Source organism: Dromiciops gliroides, chromosome 4 (assembly GCF_019393635.1).
Source record: "Dromiciops gliroides isolate mDroGli1 chromosome 4, mDroGli1.pri, whole genome shotgun sequence".
NCBI lineage: Eukaryota > Metazoa > Chordata > Mammalia > Microbiotheria > Microbiotheriidae > Dromiciops > Dromiciops gliroides.
This window is the reverse complement of record NC_057864.1, coordinates 476,699,445-476,721,451: the sequence shown is the minus strand read 5'-3', so window position 1 is coordinate 476,721,451 and position 22,007 is coordinate 476,699,445. Positions and strand designations below refer to the sequence as shown.

The 22,007-nt window shown below is 42.7% G+C and overlaps 1 protein-coding gene across 1 annotated transcript in view; it reads right to left on the bottom strand.

The window, feature by feature from the left end:
• BAZ1B (bromodomain adjacent to zinc finger domain 1B) overlaps positions 1-22,007 on the bottom strand; it is a 68,602-nt gene that overhangs the window by 8,822 nt on the left and 37,773 nt on the right. The window contains 20 exon segments of the mRNA XM_044000516.1: positions 3,303-3,485; positions 5,842-6,013; positions 6,888-6,921; positions 6,924-6,972; positions 6,974-6,986; positions 7,396-7,501; positions 9,337-9,358; positions 9,360-9,425; positions 9,427-9,471; positions 9,732-9,874; positions 11,885-11,971; positions 11,974-12,112; positions 12,114-12,166; positions 12,169-12,789; positions 12,792-13,023; positions 13,025-13,059; positions 13,062-13,094; positions 13,097-13,138; positions 13,141-13,177; positions 13,179-13,586. Coding sequence (XP_043856451.1) covers positions 3,303-3,485; positions 5,842-6,013; positions 6,888-6,921; positions 6,924-6,972; positions 6,974-6,986; positions 7,396-7,501; positions 9,337-9,358; positions 9,360-9,425; positions 9,427-9,471; positions 9,732-9,874; positions 11,885-11,971; positions 11,974-12,112; positions 12,114-12,166; positions 12,169-12,789; positions 12,792-13,023; positions 13,025-13,059; positions 13,062-13,094; positions 13,097-13,138; positions 13,141-13,177; positions 13,179-13,586 — 2,520 coding nt within the window.

Genomic DNA, 22,007 nt, shown 5'->3' with positions numbered 1-22,007 from the left:
CCCCTTTCAATCTTCCTCCCTCATTTTAAGGTAATAACTTGTGCCAGTGCCTATACCACACTGCCCAATTACCATGTATAATCTTTGTACATAGCTCCCCCCAAAAAATGTAAGCTCTTTTTGGGAAGGGATTGCTTCACTTGTGTTTTTGCACCCCCCCCAGGTAATTTAGCATAAATACCCAGAACAAAGTAGGCACTTTAATAAAACACACCATATACCCTCAAATAAATGCTTCTTGGAGAAGACTCTGTGAATGACAGATCTCTTTGCCGCAGCATAAATAAAAGCAGTAGATGCCTGTTCACAAACTGTGATTGGGGGTGGGGATACTGAGCTGAGCCCTCAGGACAATGAGGAAGATCCTGCATGGACTGATTCAGAGCCAAGTGATCATCACTAGGAGAGGGCAGAGAGCAACAGTAAAAAGAGGACACCCCCTGGCATCCAAACTGGACACCACTGACTGACCCTGGGCAAAGGCAGCTCTATTTTAAGTGGGATGGCCCTCCCCCCGTCATGGAAGACACTCTAGAGGCCAATTATCCTGCAGGCTGCAGACCTTAAATAGAGCTGTCAGGAGCTGGGGCGGGTCAGCAAGCTCTAACCCGGGATGCCAAGAGCCTATGGATGTGTGTGTACACATGTGCATGTGTCCCCCACACACACCACCACCACACAGAGAAGGAGACCAAGCTGTATGTACAAAAAAGCAGGTACAACTGGGCCATGCCCTCCCTTATTTATTTGGGGGTGGGGGGGCGCACCTCTGAAATAGTCACCATGTCTGTATCACAACCCTCAATTGAGAGACAGGGAGCCCCACTGAGGTCCAGGGTAGATCAAACATGTGCTCTCTCTGTGACCCCACAGGACCCAGGAGAAAGGGCAACTGAGTGCCATTCCTGCAGGGCGCTCCACACTTGACAGAGTAAACATGGTCTGCAGTGCCCTCAGCGGAACAAAGGCAGGTACTGCACACACTTCCTCTGCATCTGTCAGCAGAACAGCTGCATATTATGCTTAGACTCATGAGCCTTGGTATATTTCCTGGGAAGAGGAGGACCGTGCAGTGCCGGACCTAAATCAGGAAAAGCCTGGGGGAAAGTCTGTGTGGTCCCCCTCTAATGTGGGACGTTTCTGGAGGAGGCCAGCCAGCTGGGAAGATGGGGGAGGGTGCTTTCTTTGGCTTTAGGGGCACCTGGGTGGGGATGAGTCATCTGCTCAAGATCACACCCAGTGAGGGAGTCAGTGCCGGCGGTAAGTGGGATCTGGACTCTATCAGTGGTTCTGACTGTCCTAAATCAGAGGTTTGGTCAGCTTGCAGGCTGGCCTGAACCAGATTAAAAGGAATTGGGAGACCGTGTTTAACAAAATTTAATTTAAAATAACAGCTACAGGCGCTAGGTGGCGCAGTGGATGGAGCACTGGCCCTGGAGTCAGGAGTTACCTGAGTTCAGATCCAGCCTCAGACACTTAACACACACTTACTAGCTGTGTGACCCTAGGGCAAGTCACTTAACTCCAATTGCCTCACTAAAAAAAAACAAAAACAGAAAAACCCAGCTACTATCAGTTTGAGGTTTTCCAGGTCAATATGCGGGGTTTGACGCCACTGGACCTACAATCCACTTTAAGCACACACTGGTTTTTGCACGTGACCGTCTGCTCCTAGATGGAGTCAACAGGGAAGGGAAGAAGAGGTACCCAAGTTATCTGGTGGGGAGTAGCAGAGCACCGCCGAAGGCACTGGTGACAACTTGAAGTTTTCCAAGTGTCCCATTCTTCTGCTAAGGTATTATGGATGTTGGCCCCGAGGGATAAGCCTGGGAGGACTGCCCCCCCAATCTTCCCCTGAGGCCAAAACGTAGGCACTGAGTCTTATATGACAGAGAATTCTCCAGTCATTGCTCTGGTGTCACATGCAGGAAAGAGAGACCTGCTCCGGGAGTGCTGGAGGAGGACCTGGAGAGCAAGGACTCTGGGCTTCATGCTGGCCGGGCAAGAGTCTGAGGAAGGAATTCTAGGAAGCCGGCGTTTGCCTCATGACTTCTGCGATTCTCCTGGAAAAGGCTCCAACTTATCCCGATAGGGCGGGGGGAGTGCTCCCTCAGTCAGGGGAGCAGATCACCAGGTGCAGAGACTGTTACCAACACCACCACATTGACAAACAGCCACATAACTGAGATGGCGGCATGACGACTGTTTCCAGGATATAGCCCAGAAAACGGAGGCCCAAACAATTCAAAGATAAAAATGCTAGTCTTGAAAGGCCAGTCTGAGGGCAGGGGCAGGGAACAGGTGTTTAAAAGAAGCCAATGATGAGAAATGCAAAGGATGCCCAAGCCTAGTCCGAGCCCATCTAGGAAGAGGGGCTGCCAATCCTTCTCTTTGGCCTACATGGCGCGCTGCATACTGGCCGTCATGAAAGTATTAAGCTAAGAAAACAGCATCAACTCCTCAATGGGATTTGGTTCGGCCCATTTCTTCCACCTTGAAAACAGGCCCTTGTACGTTTTGTCCGAGATTCTGGAGAGAACTTTTTGATTTGATACTTTGACCTCCCCTAATAAATCTCTAAGCCGTTGTTCTGCATTTCATCCTGCCGGCTGGAAAACTCTTCCTCAGATTTCCTGCTGTCATCTACAACTGGACCCCTCTGCTCCCACACCACACTTCTCTCTCCGTTGATGGGACATTCTTCACCCTGCTCCCCTGCTACCACTGAGCTGACAGGTCCTGTCTGTAATCTATGCCTTCTCCACCGCAAGCACGGCCGCCACCCTCATCCGGGTCCTTGTTATCTCTGAACCCTCCTACAGAAGGCTCTGGAAAGGCCAAAAGGAAAGTGAATAACCAAGAATCGGCTGCATGGAGCCCCCTGGGAGCCCTCCTGTGCCTCCTGGTGACATGTGGGAAATCGAAATAATTTGTAGTGGAGAGAGGGGACAGTTTGCCATTCTACATTCCACTGGACAGTGCCCTTCTTTGAAACAAGTGGAAGCTTTCCCGCTGTGTAAAGAAAGGCGGGGGTGCTCAGCCCCACCTGGACATCTTTCATGTACCCCCCCCCATTTGGGTGGCTGGTGTTAGAGAAGGAGAAGCAAGAGGGAAGAACACTGAGAGGGAATGATGGGAGAGTGGCCAAGGAAAGACAAAGGACAAGGAAGAAGAAGATGGGGGAAACGGCAAAGGATCTGAGGTGAGACAGAGGCGGGGGGGCCCTGACCCTAGAGCAGGTGGGCAACATGCAAGAGACATCAAACTGCAACTGGCTCCTGTCTGAAGCCGAGGGCCAATACCTTCGCTTCTTCTGCCATTTTCTTTTCTTCATCTACTTCCTCAGTCTTTGCTATGGAATCTTCTTGGTGTTTCCTTCTCTTTTGTTTTGGAGCCATGAAACCTTGAAGAAATTTCTTGATGACACTGGCCTGAAGGGAAATCACACACTCCCCAAAGTCCTTTAGACTCTCCAGGGAGAAGACCTGTAGAGAACCACAGAAAGCCAGGATGAACAAGAGTAAGGCACCACGTTATTCTCCATGGGGTAGGTTCTGTTTAAATGTTCTAGATGCCCTCATGGAAAGTCAGTTTCCCAGGAAGGCTGTGTCTCCTACACTGGAAAACCAAGAGCAGCCTGACTATTGCCGATGCCCTGTTCAATTCACCCACAAGATATAGAAACCCCCAACTCATATTCAATCCGGAGGGATTTAGATAAAAGCAAATTCTTTTTTTTCCCCTGACAAAAGCATATTCTTAAGCAAGTTTTGCTAATGGTGCTATATAAAACAGGAATCTCAGTAACACCCCAAGTATCTGAGCAGATTCAAGAGAACAGACAATTCCCACTTCTAAGAACTCAGTTTCTGACTGAAGGGAAGACTACAAAGGACCCAAAACATGAACTGGTCTATTCTAGTGCACCTGCTGAAGTCCTCTTTGCAAGGGGACACACGACCCAGGGTTTCCTCGTTCAGACCAGCTCCAGCCTGGTACAACTGGCTTGGGATACACAAGCAAAGCCCATTTTTCCTTCTTCCCATTCAGCAGCTCCGGGAAGTCCCCTCTGAGGAAAGCCCAGTGGAGCTCTAGCTTAAGGCATTTGGGGAATATGAAGTACACAAACTCAAGTTTACAAGTAAACAAGTCTCTAGGGTTCCACTGAGCTTTGACCGAGACTGACCACACCTGTCACTTCTGGCCTCTAAGGCAGCAACTTCAATTTCACCTCAGAATCGGTTTAAGTATGAAAATAACGTCCATTCCAACACAACTTCGCCAATGGCTGGCTGTATGAGGTGGTCAGACAAATGCAGGATACCCCAGTGCCACTAGGAAATGCTAAGCTAAAGTGTGGTGATGGCAGGTGATTGGAAATATGCAAGGTCACAACAATTCTGGGTACTGCCTCATACCCTACTGAATTGGATAATCGGACAGCAGAGGAAAATGACAAAATGTTGTAGGGGATATGGGGAAAATGGAAACATGAATGCACTCTTGGTGAAGTTGTAAAACTGATCTAAACATTCTGTAGAGCAATTTGGAGCTATGGCCAAAGGGCTATAAAACATGCATACTCTTTGACTAGTGACACCACTACTAGTAGTTGATATACAAAAAGAGATAAAAAACAAAAAGTGACTTTGAAATTGGGAGATGCCAACAACTGGGGAATGTTAAAACAAATTATGGGATGAAATTATGGCATTCTTTTTTTTTTTTTTAAAGTGAGGCAATGGGGGTTAAGCGACTTGCCCAGGGTCACACAGCTAGTAAGTGTCAAGTGTCTGAGGCCGGATTTGAACTCAGGTCCTCCCGACTCCAGGGCTGGTGCTCCATCCACTGTGCCACCTAGCTGCCCCATATCATTTCTTTATAACACAATAGTGTTCCATCACAATTTCAGGGGAGTCAGGAGTACTGAGTTCAAATCCGGCCTCAGACACTTGACACTTACTAGCTGTGTGACCCTGGGCAAGGTCGCTTAACCCTCATTGCCCTACCAAAAAAAAAAAGAAAGAAAGAAAGAAAGAAAAACCTGGAAACACTTACATGAGCTGATTGCAAATGAAATGTACTGTATACAAAGTAACAGCAATATTGTAGGTGTTTAGCTGTGAATGACTTAGCTATTTTCAGCAACTACAATGATCCACGACAACTCTGAAAGGACTTATGAAAAATTTGATCCAGCTCCAGAGAAAGAACTGAGGGTGTCTGATACAGTTTGAAGCATAATTTTTTTTTAGTTCCTTTTCTTAAGTTTTTTTTTTGATCTGTTTTCTTCACAACCTAATATGGAAATGTTTTAGCATGACTGCAACATGTATACTTGTATTGAATTGCTTGTGTTCTTAAGGGGGGTTGGGAAGGGAAGGATGAAGAGAATTTGGAACACAAAGTTTTAAAAATCGACATTAAAAATTGTTTTTTACATATAATTTAGGGAAAAATTTAAATTCTAAATAAACGGGGGAAAATTTTTTTTAAAAAAGGTAGAAAGGGGCAGCTAGGTAGTGTAGTGGATAAAGCACTGGCCTGATTCAGGAGGACTGAGTTCAAATCCAGCCTCAGACACTTGACACTTACTAGCTGTGTGACCCTGGGCAAGTCACTTAACCCTCATTGCCCCACCAAAAATTAAAAAAAAAAAAAAGGTAGAAAACTCCCAGGGCAGATCACTTGTATACATTATCAGAAAAATAATAATGATGATGATAATAATAATAACCCCCCCCCTCCAATAAAGAAAATGATGGGGAAAAAAAGAAAAAGCAAGGAAATTCCAAGCCAGATTTTTCCTTCCAAAGGGAAAGCGTATTGCAATGCTCTCACCCTGGCTTCAAACTCAGATGTCTCCTCAACATAACCAAGGCCCCCCTTTTTGCAATCGAGTTGCCACCTCATGAGGTCGCTGCGTAGGAAGTTGAGGAGTTCCTGGTTGCCATCACAGGATTTCAGGCCAGGTTCTGTTTTCCTGGCCAGGTGGATAGAATGGGTGATGTCCCTGGTATCTGGAAAATGGAAAAAAGAACCATGGCAAAAACCTGAGAGTATTTATTAGAACAGCAAACCTACCCTGTGTCCAGGTAAGAGCTGGTAAAGATGCAGCCTTTCCCAAGTGAGCTCGCTGAACGCTTTCTGATAATGCTACGTGCTGGCTATCTTCCCATCTATCTGTATTAGAGAAGGAAATTACTGTGTATCCAGCTGTGATATCATCTCTAATCAGCAAAGTGCCATATTTAATCTGAGACTGCTAAAGCGGTATGGTGGTACAGATTAAGTCCCACTGAAGGCCTTAAAATGTGGTATGAGGTTTGAGGGATGGAACAGGAGCCCCTGTGCACCAGGGATCAAAGCTTAGTTAACCATGAAAATCAAGAGCAACCAGAAACTGGGGGGAAAGGGCCCACTTCAGGCTAGACAAGTGTGTGATGTACTTTATCACTATAAAATACATATATACACATACATACATACATGTATATGGATGGAAAGCCTTTATCAGCAAAGAAGTCCTATCTTTCTACATCCTCAGAAGATTCTTGTGCTTTAGAGACAAATGCTACTATGGACAGGGTGCAAAGTTGACTCCAACAACAAAATGGGCACCAACATTCATTTTGTTGGTGACTAGAATTTCCTACCCGTAAGAACCATTCTGAAGAAAGGCTCTTGTTTAAGCTACCTCTGGCATGTATGGTGGAGCTCTGAGTCTGGCATTCAATGTTTAACAAGTGTTCAGAACATAGGATCCAAGACACATTTATAAAAAGCCAAGACAGTCTAGAAACAGCTATAGAAAATCAATAGCCAAGGAGCTAAATGAAATGCAAGAAAGCTTTGTGGCATTGTGTTTATGGGCTGTCTGTCTTAACCTCTTCTGCAGTCTCTCCTTCAGCTGGCTTTCCTTATTCCCTGAGGGTGGAGGCAGTTCAGCAATTCATCTAGTTCCTTTTGGCCTATCACATAAAAACCTGTAGGGACAGACAAGACCAGAGTCTGGAAAAGAGGGCAGCACCAGCGAGGGGGGCAAGAACCACAAACCCAGGACCAATCAGTGAGCAGTTGCCCATTACGTCCAAGCAAAGGCTGATTCCACCCAGGTCTCACTAATTCTTTAGGGACAACAATGGAAATCCCATTCCACACTCCACTCTCTCTCCTGGACTTCTTAGAGCAAACCCACTGCTGTTTTTAGCAACGTTTGGATATAATGTCCTAGCTAATTCTGAAGATTGGATAAGCAATCCTCTATCCCCAGAGCATGCTGCCTCCTTCAGCCATCCAGATGACAACCTAGGCACAGGGGCCATCAATGACTTCATTTTTCATGAAAAGAGGAAGGAGCAAAGGAGCAGTGCCCAACACTGGCCATCACGTTACCACAAGTTCTGTCCTTGCTTGGGTACAGTGCTCTCGACGGAACCTTCTGTTGCACAGCCGGGGTGGGGGGTCACGCCTGCATTCTTCCCTAGGCTTGTTTTTTTACCTAAGAAAAATGTTATACGTATTAGATCAAATAACGTCAACTCTTCTCACACTGCTCTTTTGTAGAATGGCTCAAAGCCAAGCCAGCATGCCTTTTCCCCCAATCAGAGACAATGCTCTATTACTGAAGAATATTTCTATGCCTGAACCTGTGGAACAGAGTAACGACACTGAAAGAACACTGCATTTTTAAGAAAGAAAACCATAGAGGGTCAGGGCATTTCCTCATCTCGCACAAACAGGGACCATTATCCAAACTTGTACATCTGCCTGACATGGACAGTGCTGTGCCCACAGGGAAACTCTCAATAAGTGAGTGGTCCCTGGCAGCCAGACACCATAGCGGTGCTCTGCATCAGGAAGGGTCTATGGAATGCTTCTATTTGGATCAGCGTGGAACTGGAATTGGATTGCTCATGTGGCCAAGAGCAAGAAGGGGACGGTGGGTGGGATCGGAATGTCTGTAGGCAGGTACCCCCCCAAATCGAGGAGCAGTTTGAAGAGAACAAAGGGGAAAAGTAAAGACGTCGTCGTCTCGCTAATTCAGAAGTCTGAGAATGAGAACTTCTAGGTTCCTTATTCAGGAGCTGAGGTGAGAAAAGACGATAGAAGGACGACGGGATTTCGAGATGTGCTATGGGTGAAGAAAAGAGAGCCTCAATACAGTCCACTTTCTCACTATTACAATATTCAGATTACAAGAAAGAAAAACCTCTCACTCAACAAGGGTGTGCATTTCTAGTAAAGGAAGTTTTAAACAATCTCCAGAACCGTGGTTAAATCTTTAGAGGATTCTGGTCCCAAAGCAGCTCATTTTCCTTTCTGATACTTGAATAATTTGGGGGTTGAGTTCTCTCCATCTTCACACATCCTATCCTGGCCCACAGAAGTCCCCAAGGCTAACGATTTTTTGATTTTGCCTCTACATGTCACCTCTTAGAAAATGGTGGCTGGTCATCTCCTCTGGGACTTTCACAATTCTTTTAAAAAGAAACTAGTTTCGGGCAGCTAGGTGGCACAGTGGTTAAAAACACCGGCCCTGCTGGATTCAGGAGGACCTCAGTTCAAATCCAGCCTCAAACACTTGACGCTTACTAGCTATGTGACCCTGGGCAAATCACCTAATTTAACCCTCATTGCTCCCCCCCTCCCAAAAAAAAGAAAAGAAAAAAAGAAAAGAAAGAAATTAGTTTTGCCCCCAAAGTGCCACCATATACATGACTTATTTCACCTTGGAAACACCTGGGTGACAACTCAGTATCTTATTAACTGGATTATTCTAGTGTTCAATCATGTAGAGCTAGAACAAAAATCCTAACTCGATTCCTCCTTGTACCATAACATGATGCCTCTTATTCCTAAAAGAACTGAAAGGGCCTTCAGGGACTGCTAACCCAAATTCCCTTATCTTAGAGGCACAAGTTGAGACATTGCACTAGGAGTCCACAGAGCTGGGTTCAAGGTCTGCTTCTGGTGACAAAGTCATGTGACCCTCGAGCAAATCCACCTCATCGTTAGCCTTTAGTTACATCCTCTGAAAAAAGACAGACTACAAGCACTGGAATCTCAGATCACACTGGAAGAGGATCCGCTTCTGTACTAGCCAGGCCACCCAACTGAGGAGAATCAGATGCAAGGTGTTAGGAAACTAATCATTGTCATGAACATCAAAGGCAAAAGATCAGCTGCCAAAACCTTCCAACAGATCAGAGAACACGGAGGGCTAGGACTTAGACAAAGAGGGAAAGGGGGACATTCTCCAAAGGCAACAACAATCATGTTAGAGGGGGCCCTCGTTATTACTCAGCCTAAGCCAGGAGTAAAGCAGACACTTACTTCGGGGATTGCAATCTTCATCAGGACAGTTCTGAGCGTTCTTTTCGAGGCGGGGTGAATCTGTAGTCTATGCTATCGTGTACCCAGCCCCTTCTCGATGAATAATCCAGGAACTTCATCTGAAAATAGCAGTACCTGACAATCAAGGTAGAAAACAGGAACTATTAAGAGATCATGTGAAAAGGTTCCTAGGACTTGACTTCATTCTATCTACCCGAACCCCAGATTACTGATAAATGTATTAAGAGCATTAGAATTGTTCTTAAAAGATTTGCATTTTTGAAGGCCCCACATTTCCACTCAACCTCTCTTGAACAAAGAGGCTGATTTCAAAAACAAAACAAAACAAAATCCATTTCAGCACTCCTAACTACTGTGAAGGCTGCCGTGCCAGCCCACCTGTTGTGGTTCGGTCCGTGCCAATGGGAGGTCCTACGCATGACCAGCTTGGCCTTGGCGATTCCCTCCTGGAAGGTCTTCTCAGCAGCCGCTTTGTGCTTCCGGATTCTCTCCTCTTCAGCTTCTCGCTCTAATTTGACTATTAAGAGGTGAAAGGGGGTTATCTAGCTTTCTTTTGTTTGGGAATTATCCTAGCATGTAGCAAAAAAAAACCAACACCAACAATTTCTAACACTTCTAGGAACAAGTCTGTGCTGAATTCCTCTCTCCAGAAATTTAACCAGCATGAGGCCCATTTCTAAAGAATATCCCAAATACATCACACAAGGCTCTTCTGCCTATGGGGACAGCAGGAATCTCCAAGGTTCTCTGGCTGGAAAAGCCACCAGGTCAAATTAGACAGGCTTTCATCCTATGAAAACTTCATTGGCTTTTTTTTTTAAACCAGAAGCAAACTCAGTTTACTGGCCCTGAGCACCAGGATTTAGGTACACAGTTTGATGCTTGTACGGGGTCAGCACATCTTGGGCAAGCTGGGTTAGTTGTTAGTAGTGGGACAAGGCAAGCCTAAGACAAACAGCGATCCTGAAAGTAAAAATAACTAACAATTATTGATTCTAACAAACTGAATTAAATCTGTCATTGGATTAGTCTATCCAGTATCTGTTAATACCAGTAAATTAAGGACCCCAAGCCAATCGTTTCCATAAAAGAAAACAATCCCCAATGAATTTTAAATCTTTTCTGTTACCTTTAAACTTGAACCTTAGAATATGGAAATGAAGTCTATTGGTGATAGCAATACACCTGGTTCAAATCACATCTTAGAGTAAAAGAAAATAGTAAAGATTTGATAAAATGAGTAGACTCCAAGGATGACTTGACAATAAGTGATGACAAATCTCTTCTTCTGTTAAAAAAGAAAACAGGGGCAGCTAGGTGGCGCATTGGATAGAGCACCGGCCCTTGGAGTCAGGAGTACCTGAGTTCAAATCCGCCTCAGACACTTAACACACACTTACTAGCTGTGTGACCCCTGGGCAAGTCACTTAACCCCAATTGCCCTCACTAAAAAAAAAAAAAAAGAAAGAAAACAGAAGAAACCCAACAAGACAAATATGATGAGTGTCCTAAAGGCTACGGTTTCTAGACTGAACCAAATAATACATGTGGAATCATTTGAGCAAAGCAAGGTGGACGGAAAGCTAAAGAATGACTCAGCTTGAGGAGAGGCAGGAGCACCAGCATCTTAGAACTGACATGGGTCAGGAAAAAAAGAGACTAAAGACAATATCCTGTTTTGCACCAGACAACTGGGTTCTAATTCCGGTTCTGTATTAACTTTCACATGCACCAAGGCCCATCAGTTCTGTGTCTTGGGTTTTTTCCATATTCATTATTTGCAAATTCTCAGATTACTGCTTAGGAAAAATACTATAGTTCATTCCCTCCTGTCCCTGCAGGGAAATCAGAACACTAAATGAGTGGTACCTCTATACTTTGACGCCAAGATTTCTCAAAGCAGAGAATTCTGACTTCATTGCAGGACCAAAAGGGAAAAGTTGAGGGAAGACACTACTTCAAACCGCTTAAGTAGAAATGACATACATAAAGTTATTGGAAGAGTAAAAACTTAACCATGTCCTTGCTAGTGTATGTTCCTCCATATCTACTGCTTTTTCAAGAAAATAAGTATTAAAAAAAAAAAAGAATTGTTTTTCTCACGCTGGTATGTCTTGTGCAACACAAAGTCTTTCTAGGCATTAACATCAGTACCCTCAATTCCTTACTTAGGACAATAAATGGAAGTTGCTTAATTTCAAAGCTACAGAACTTGAATGACATAGAGCCTAAAACAATGTAAACAATGGACATGTTTGTCGACTTACTGTATCTATACAACATAGGAGGACCAGCTAGCCCCTCTCAGGGACACCAGTAGAATCAGGCTATTTCATTTAAGGGTCTTGGAAATATTCTGCAAAGCGTAAAAGATGCCTTTTCACTGGAGGGGACCTGTTGTTAACCAACGCTAGTCAATGCCTCACGTCATGATAGGACGCTGATTGCAATGTTTTGAATAAATAAGCAAAGGAGGCCAAGGGGCCCACTTCTGAGCACAGACAGGGCCAGAAGGGCCAAACGTTACCTCGAAGCTGACGCTCCTGAAGCTCTCGCTCCTTCTTGGCCTGGATGGCCAGCAGCCGCCTGCTCTTCACAGCACTGATCATGTCTCCGCCTCCGCCTCCACCGGGGGCTCTATCTTGGCCACATCTTTTTTTCGCTCAGATCTGGCTAGTCCGCTCTCTTCCTTCCCGTTCTCTCTGTTTTTTGGCTTCCATCTCTTTCGCTTCTGCTTCTCAGCACGTCTCTTGTCCATTCTCCTCCTTCAGGCCAGCAAGTCGCTCCTTCCACAGCTCTGCTGACATTGCTGCTTAGCCTCATGTGGTTCCTGCACAGAGTAGGTCATGAGGATCCGGTGGCAGAGGGCAGCTAGGATCTGCAGCTTTTCCTCTGATGTTAGCTCAAAGAACTCAGAGGTCTCGAGCTTCTCCAGAAACTCATCCTGGACCTCATTGTCCTCAAAGACGGCTGTCTCTTTGTTTTCATCAACTGTGTCCGAGCCCTCACTCTCCTCAGGCACGTCCGTTTTGCGCAAACAGAGACGAACGAGCTCAGAAACAGAGTGCAGTGTCAGGGGGATCTCAGAGAGCTTCATCCCCAGCTCCCCATAGTCCTCAGCAATCTCGTCCTGGAGCAGGGTTTGTAGAAGGATGACCAGCACTCTGTTGAGGTACAAGAAGCCTCCCTTGTCAGCACTCAAGGCCTCCATGAGGGACACTGCAGTGATGGGGTACTGGGCATCAGGCAGAAGCAGCCCAGAGTAACAGCTCAAGAATTCAACCACCATAGCAACATCCCCAAAGAGGGTGTTGGGGAGCCCTTCGGGGGTATCTACCAGCCGGAAAGAGGGCAGGCTCTTGCCTGTCAGCTCTTGGTCTTCATAGCGCCTCTGCTTCTCCAGTCTCTCCAACATTTCTTTCTCTTTCCTTCCTTGGCTTTCTCTTTGAGCTTCTCCTTCAAACTCTCTCGTTTCTTTTTCAAATACTCCTTCCGCTGCTCTTCAGACATCGAGGCCCATTTCTTCTTGTGCTCCAGAAGCTCATAGCGCTTCTGAACCAAAACTCGGAGCTCTTCAGGAAGGCGGGCCCGATCGTCGCTGGAGAGCAAACGGGCCGTTTTGGAGATGACGCAGGACAGGGCACTCTTCTTGTCTTCCCTGTCTTTTGTTCTCCTTGTAGTAGGCAATGAGGTGGAGGGCGCAGGAGGGAGGTGCTTGTGTGGCTTACTGGAAGCCCTGGTGTGCCCCCAGAGCTCCGAGGAGTCCGAGTCATTTTCTGGTACCCTTGGCCATGTCCAGGAGGGTCATCTGCTTCATTTTGGGTTTTGGGCGTCTTCATGCCCTTTTTGGGGGACTTGGATTTTCCTGGAGATTTCTGTCCATTTAAAATGCCTTTGCTCCTACCCTTTGTTTTCAAGGGTTTGTCCCCATTCTTCCCTAACTTTTTGGAGATGGGACCCTTTTTAGGAATGTGAAATGTGGTATTTAATTTCCCAGGAGACATAATCTTCATCATCTCCTCCAGCTGTTCCTCAGGGGACTTGGAATTCTTTGAGTTCTTCACTTTTAGGGGGGAGCCATTCAAGGATTTCTTTAGGTGAACATGACACCATAATGTGGGATTCAGCACCTGGTTCACTGAAGAGCTCTCAGTCTTGAGCTTCTTAGAGGGCTTCCTATCAGGAGATGCAATATTCTTCCTCTTTGTAGAAGGATTAAGAGTCATGTACTGGAATTAAAGAAGAGAAATGAAATTAATCCAAAGAAAAGCAATGGTGACCATGCAATGTATCCTTTTCATTAACTATAAGATGTGGTCAAATTATTTCACTTGAGAGATAGCAAAGCCCCGATAAAGTAAAGCACAAATGTGGGGCAGCTAGGTGGCACGGTGAATAGAGCACTGGCCCTGGATTCAGGGTGACCTGAGTTTAAATCCAGCCTCAGACCCTTGACACTTACTAGCTGTGTGACCCTGGGCAAGCCACTTAACCCTCACTGCCCCACAAAAAAACAAACAAAAACAAAACAAAACAAAACACAACTTTAGAGCACCATGCAAATGATGGTCACTCTATTAATTATACTCTCTTCCATAAGTACTAAAAGATGAAATGGACTACCACTTGAGAGGCCACTGTGCTCTGTCAGAGCAAGACAAAGAAACTGGAGTCAGGAGGTGTGAGGGCTGTTCTTGGCTAACTGTGTGGCTGTGGGGCGTGGAGTTCAGTTCATGACCTCTACCTTTCATACTCTTAAAATTCCATGGTATAATTTCTTCTTTATTCCCACAGACCCCACAGAATATCTAAGAACCCTCAGTACCATTACCTGATAGGAAGGACCACCCTTCCCTATACATACCTCAAACTAAATGAGGATCACATAGGAACTATAGCAGCCCAGTGACCTTCGCCACCCCGAGGCAAGGGATATGGGTGCTTATCTTTGTCTTGCCAGCAGCAGATAAAATACCAGCCCTGAGGTTGGAAAAACCTGAGTTCAAATGTGATCTCAGACACTTATTAGCTGTGTGACCCTGGGCAAGTCAAACATCCCAGGCCCTCACCAGTCGTCCTGATGTATATCTTACTACTGTACCCAGATGGCTCTGGAGGAGAGAGTCAGGTTGATGGCTTTGCACAGTCTCTCTAAATTCAATTCAGGGCAAGTCATGACACCATCTCCTTAGATCATGGTCCTCTTGGAGAATGAAGGACAAACAACAAAGCAAGGGGGTCATTTTGCACCTTAGTTACTAGTCACTTAGTTCTAATGTAAGAGATACAATCAGACTTGAAAATTATGTCATGCTCTAGAGATTTACAGTAACATTAATATTTGACACACATAAACATTGAAGAAATTTAAGAATGACTACATTTTAAAAATTATGCTTTAAACCCCATCTGATAAAGAGAAGACTTTGTATGAGAGACAGCAAGAGAGGAGAGAGAAACATCTCATATTAAGATCAACACACCAAAATTTAACTGACATCACTAAATTGACTTGAATAATCCTATGGAGAACCGAAGTTAAATGGACAGTTTTGATTATTTAAAATTTTAAAGGTTTTTCAAAAGAAGGATCAATACAACTAAAATTAGGAGAAGCAGAGGTAATTTGGGGGGGGGGGGGGAGGGGGCAGCATGATTCTCTGATTAAGTTCATGTCCAAGAAATAAGGAACCAATTCAAATGTATAAAAACAAACACCATTTCCCAACTGGTAAAAGGCAAAGGATATAAAAATGGGAAGTTATCCAATGGAAGAAATCCAAGCTCTTCATAATCCTATCTGTAGCAGCACTTTTATGGGTGGCAAAGAACTAGAAACTAAAGAAATACCCATCGCGTAGGCACTGGTTGAACAAATTATGATACACGAAAGTAACAAAATACTATTGTGCTGTAAGAAATGAAAGGGATGGCTTCATAGAGACTTGGGAAACTTGTGTGAACTGATGCACTATGAAGTGAGCAGAACCAGAACAATTCATACAACAACATGAGGGCAAACAACTTGGAAAGTTTTAAGAACTCTGATCAACACAATGACCAACCATGATTGCAGAGGATTCATATGAAACCTGCTTCTCACCCTGGGAATGGCCAGGCTGTGGGGAAGAATACTTTTAATTGTAAAAAATAACAACCACCAATTATCCTTGTACCTATATTTATTTGTGATCCATACAGTCTCTTTTGGTAGAGTTCCCTATGTTGTCCTAGAACATCTTCTTTGGTTTCAAGGGGATTTCCTAAAGGCTGACAAGCAGCTCAATGTTTACAGCATTGGGCCTGAAATGAGGAACACAATCTGGCCTCAGACACATACTGGCTATGTGACCCTAGAGGTAAGTCACTTAACATGTCTGCCTCAGTTTCCTCAACTGCAAAATGCAGATAAAATCTACCTCCCAGGGTTCTTGTATGGTTCAAATGAAATAACATTTGTAAAGCACTTAGCAGTGTCTGACAGATAGTAGGTGCTTAATACATGTTTGTTTCCTTCCTTTTAATAGTAGACTATACCTTAGATACTATTTTGGAACCTCCTTTCATATGGTTGTTAATAATGTATATGCTTTCTTTGGAGAACTGTTTATACAACCAAATCTTCTACTTATCTAAAGGGAAATAATGGGCTTCTCAAACATATTTGGTAACTGTTTATAATTTATAAACAAAGGTTTTCTCCAGTCACCACTTCCTTTCTTCTCCTAGATGTATTAATTTTGTTTGTATAAAAACATTCTGCATTTCACACAATCAGAATTATCTAATTCATCTTTTGTAACTCCTTTTAAATTTTTATCCCTTTATTTGGTGAAATACTCATCTTTAACTTTTAGCAGTAAAAAATATGGCCTGAATCATTTTTATTTTTTTAATGGTATGATCTTTAATAATCACATCACATATTCATTTGGCATTTATTATTGAACATGGTATAACACAGGGTTTTCTTAATTTGGGATCAATGGATAGATTCGAGGCGGTCTGTTTACTTGCATAGGAAAAAAATTATAACCCTATTTTTTTGGTAACTCTATGTATTTTGTTTTATACATTTAGAACATCATTATTAGAAAGGGTTATAACAGACAAAAAAGGTTAAGAATCCCTGGGGTAAGGAGTTGTCTAAACTTAATTTCTGCTGGTATCTCAGTTTTTCAGCAATTCTTAGCAAATAGTTCTTTCATAAGTAATTTGTCTTTGAAGTTAACACCAAGTTACTGAACTTCTGATTCTTCCTTGTCTATTCTTTATTCTGAACTTTATTTCCATTTTAATTCTACATCTTTCCCTGAAATTAATTTTCTACTTTAACTTAGCTCTTAACACAGTAGGAACTTAATAAATGCTTATTCCCTTCCCTTCCTCTAACCTCTCCCAAACACAAAGGTTTGGGAAGACACTTCTGTCCACTCCCCTATGCAGGGGTGGGAGATCCACAGGTATAGAACGTGTTTTCAGATTTTTGTTTTCTTTATTTTTTCCTTTTAAAAAATATTCTTTGTCATATAGGAAGGCTTTCAGGGAAGGAAAGAAGCTTCAGGAAGAAATTTGGATGATATAAAACCAAAGATGTCAATAGTATATATATTTTTTTAATTCAAGGAGATTCCTTTTTTTGTGAAACAAAACCTGCAATAAAGGTCTTTTTCTAGCAGAGTTTCAGTATATTTGGAGATGGAATTCCCAATTTCAGGCTATGATTTGAGGTTTTCCAATAATCTGTCCTCCTTTGATTCTTGACATGACAGAAGGTCAGAGGACATGGGCTGAGTTATCCAGAGTGCTCCCTAACAAAACAAGCCCTGGTAGTTAATGGAACTGGCCTTATGGAAAGTCATCATACTTCTCACAAACAGTGAAATCTCACCATAATTCTCCCAGGTAGGGAAGGGGCTGGATGGCTGTGAAGGGTTTGTGAACCAAATAGTAAACAGTATTCTAATTTTATATGGGGACTTGAGGCTCAAGTGAAATCAAGTGTCTTGTCCCCCACATTACTAATATCAGAACCCAAAGGGAATTTAATTTACTGTTGGTGGTTACAGTTCGTTTGTTTGTTTTTAAATCAGGAGGCAATCAGAGTTAAGTGACTTGCACAAAAGCTAGGAAACGTCTGAGGCTGGATTTGAATTCAAGGTTCTCCTGACTCCAGGACCAGTGCTCTATCTACTGTACCACCTAGCTGCCCCAGGGAATTTAATTTATATTCAACCATCTAGGACAAAGTATTATTTATCACTATCAGAAAGTTAAGTGTAGCATTTAGTTTTAACTTAAAACTGATCTTATGTTTTCTATATTCCTTCTAATTTTAAGGCAAAGTACATTTCTAACACTCAGCTATCCAACAAGGGAAAAACCAGATGAGATAATGATTTGGCAGGAATATTGCAGGATTTCTGAACTGTGTGAGGCTAGATGATCTTATGTCTCTTCTAGTGTTCAGATTCTATAAATACACTAATTATAAAGAAAACATTCAATAATCTCTATTTGCCTCACATTTGCAGAAATCATTTAAAATGCTATAAAGGTGGAATAATTTTTAAAAAGGTACAATCATTATTCAAAACCCATGACTGCCGAGTACAGCATAGCAGTTCTCTATTTACAAAGAGAGTTGCTATACATTTACAACAATTCAAAATATAAACTAATCTACCAGTAAATATTTGTGATCAAAACAGGAATCAAGGGTACTACATGGGGGGGGGGGGGGATCCAAACCAGTTGAAAAAGACAGTTATACTGATCAAGAAATCCTTAATATAAAAAAGTAAACTTCAGAAATGTAACTGAGAAATTTCTGCCTGAACTGATATTGCATATTATTTCAAGTCCAACTAGCTATATAGATTGGAGCAAAAACCTCTAGAGTAAAATCTAGACATAGTAACTTGTTATGGGGCAGAGGGGAGGGGAGGGTGTTTCTTGTCACTATGATCACCTTAATGTGATTTTCCTGGTGGGCTTTGTCTTTTCTATAAGCATTTATGAATAAAGTACTTAAAACTCAATTACCATATAACATCTGCTATGTCTCTAGAAGGATCATAATATTGTTCACCTATCAGCATCAAAAAATGAACTTATTAGCAGTTATGTTATATGTTTGTGATGGAATAATATTGTGTTGTAAGAAATGACAAGGATGGGTTGGCTTCAGAAAAACATGGCCAAGACCTACCTGAACCAATGCAAAGTGAAGCGAGAAGCACCAGAAGAATACTGTACACAATAACAATAATGTAACAAAGATGAATTGTGAAAGACTTAGTGACTTTGATCAATACAATGATCCACCAACTCCAAAAGACTCATGATATAAATGCTATAAACTTTGAGACAGAACTGATTTCAAAAAAATTATTTTTTGATGTTTTTGTTTTGTTTTGTTTTGTGTGGAAGGTAGAAATGTGCATGACTGTATAAAGGGTATCCTATTCATATTTCTTGCTTTCTTAATGGATGGGGGACAGAGTAGAGAGAACGGAACGGAAAATAAAATTTTAAATTAAAAAACCAAACACAAAAACAAAGGATATGAACAAGTAGTTCAAGAGAAGCAAAGCAAGTTACTAACAAATAATATGGGGAAAATGTTCTGAATCACTAATATTAAGAGAAAAGCAAACAATGGAACAAATGGAACAAAAAGCTAATAAACTGGAGAAACCACGCACCTTCCCAATCTAGTCATGAACACAATGCTTACCACGAAGCAAATTCTAAATCAATAGGTGTGCTCACTAAAGGAATTTTTAAAAATCACAGTAAAGTACCCAGTTAGTGGGTGAAACAAAGTTCATCACCAATTAGGAAGCAACCATGTAAATGAGGAAGTCCTCTGGAATGCAAACCTATGGGGGCATAGCATTTAAGGCACATTATCCACTCCTCATCTCCAAAGTTCTCTGCTCCTAATTAATGGCACCAGGATTCACTGAGTCAGCCACACTCAAACCCCAGTTCATTCTTTTTCTAATTAATCTAAGTTGTATACATTCAACAAGTGTCTTAACTCAATCCCTCTACTTTCCATTTTCCATAACCTATTCTAAACATTCACCACTTGAATGATTATGCAACAAGCTCCTGAGGTCTCTAGTCTCTCTACTTCCCTTCTAATCCACCCTGTGAAAGTATTGCCAAATCAATCTTCTAGCACTACTCCATTAAACAAGCACCTTCATTGAGCCCACAGGATAAAAAAGTATTCCTGACATTGACCCCCAGTGCCTTGCCCCGCTCCCATCCTTTCCCTAAGAAACTTCAACCACAACCACCAGTCCTTTCTGAAGCTGGCAGATACTTCACTGTGCTGCCCTGCACTACTATGGACTGCCCCCCACCTCATGCCACTGTACATGCCAACTCTCCTTCCTTGGAAGATCCGCTCAGTTAGTACTATACTATCTAACACTAATACAGGCTTTCAAGTTAGCAAGGAGCTTTTCTTCTAATTTTTAAAAGATTCTATTCAATCTTTAATATTCAGATCATGTAAAAATCTTGAACTTATTATAGAATATAGTCTAAGATATTGGTCTAAGCTTAATTTCTGCCAGCTTCCTTTCCAGTTTTCCTAGCAGTGGCTGAGGGGGACAAATTAGAAACATGAAAATATGACTGGAAAGAGGATGCCAAAGGAAGATAGGAAGAAGGCACAATGACAACTCCATTTCTACTTTCATTTTCTCCAAGAAAACTGATCTTTTAACTGGGAAAGAACAAAAATGGTTAACAGGAAATTGAGGGGACAGCTAGGTGGCAAAGTGAATAAAGCACCGGCCCTGGATTCAGGAGGCTGAGTTCAGATCCGACCTCAGACAGTTGAGGCTAGCTGTGTGACCCTGGGCAAGCCACTTAACCCTCACTGTCCCGCAAAAAACAAAACAGGAAATTGAAATTCAAAATGGATAGGCCCTCAATATTAAAGGTCACACTATTTTTAAAAAACAACAACAACAGAAAAGGATAAGATCTTATACTTCTGACAGCTGTGGGCAGGAAAATTCTTAATCAAATAAGGGTTGAAGGAAATTACAAAAGATAAAATAATACATTTTAATTGCATGAAATTGAAAAGTTTTTGCACAACCAAAATTAATACAACTAGGATAAGATGGAAGAGTATTGGGGGGCAGGGAGGAGATTACTTGTAGCAAATTTTATAAGACCAAAACCCATTTCCAAATAGATAAATGGTAAAAGGATATGGACTGGGGCAGCTAGGTGGCGCAGTGGATAGAGCACTGGCCCTGGATTCAGGAGGACCTGAGTTCAAATCTGGCCTCAGACACTTAACACTGACTAGCTGTGTGACCCTGGGCAAGTCACTTAACCCCAACTGCCCAGGGAAAAAAAAAGGACATGGACCATTCTCCAAAGAATTGCAAAACTATTAACAACCACGATAGAAAGCTCCAGATCTCTAAGAAAACTAAAAATCAAAACCTGTCAGAAGGGCAGCTTACTGAGAGGGGATAAACAGGGGAAAACACAGGTAAAAGAGTAAAGTAAGAAGATATCAAAACAAATTTTAAGAAAAAATAAAGTTAGAGAAATGTTTTACCTGGATCTCCTCTGAGCTACACAACAAGCCCACTGGAATTAAGTAATATCGGTATTATTATTTTTTGTTTTAGAGATGAAGAAACTAAGTCACCGCGCAGTGAAACGGCGTGCCCGTGGTTACAGAGAGAAATTAATCAGAGATAGGACTTCACTCACCCCCCCCCCCCCAATTAGGCCAGGCCATCTCTCAAGACAGGCTACCAAAGGATTATCCAGGAGAGGAAACAATCACTCCATCCTGAGAAGCTTCAGGAAAAAACAAGAGCTCTGTTCTCCTCTGTACAAGTTTTACAAAAATGAACCACTATCTTCAAAAATACTTTATCCAGGGGCAGCTAGGGGGCACAGTGGATAGAGCACCAGCCCTGGAGTCAGGAGTACCTGAGTTCAAATCCAGCCTCAGACACTTAACACTTACTAGCTGTGACTCTGGGCAAGTCACTTAACCCCCACTGCCTTGCAAAAAAAACCCCAAAAAAACCACTCAAAAAACTCCCCCCAAAAACAAAAAATACTTTATCCTAAAAGGCAGCTAGTAGATAGTTCATCAGGCCTGGAGTCAGGAAGACTCCTCTTCATGAGTTAAATAAAATCTGGCCTCAGACACTTACCAATTGTGTGACCCTGAGCAAGTCACTCCGCCCTATTTGCCTCAGTTTCCTCACCTATAAAATGAGCTGGAGTAGGAAATAGCAAATCATTTCTGTATCTTTGCCAAGAAGACCCCAAATGGGGTCACAAAGGGTCAGACACGACAAACAACTGCAACAACAACAAAAGTAAAGGATCAGAGGGCTTGGAATGATACTCCAAAGGGGAAAGGAGCTGGAATTACAACCCCAAATCAATAACCCAGCAAAACTAAGAATAATCCTTCATGTAGAAAAATGGCTATTCAGCAAAATAGAGGACTTCCAGGCATTGCTCATGAAAAGAACAGAACTGAATAGAAAAGCTGACATGCCAACAAGAGAGTGGAGTGAAACATAAAAAGGTCAACAGGAAAGAGTAATCATAAGGAACTCAAAATTAAACTGATGACATTCCTG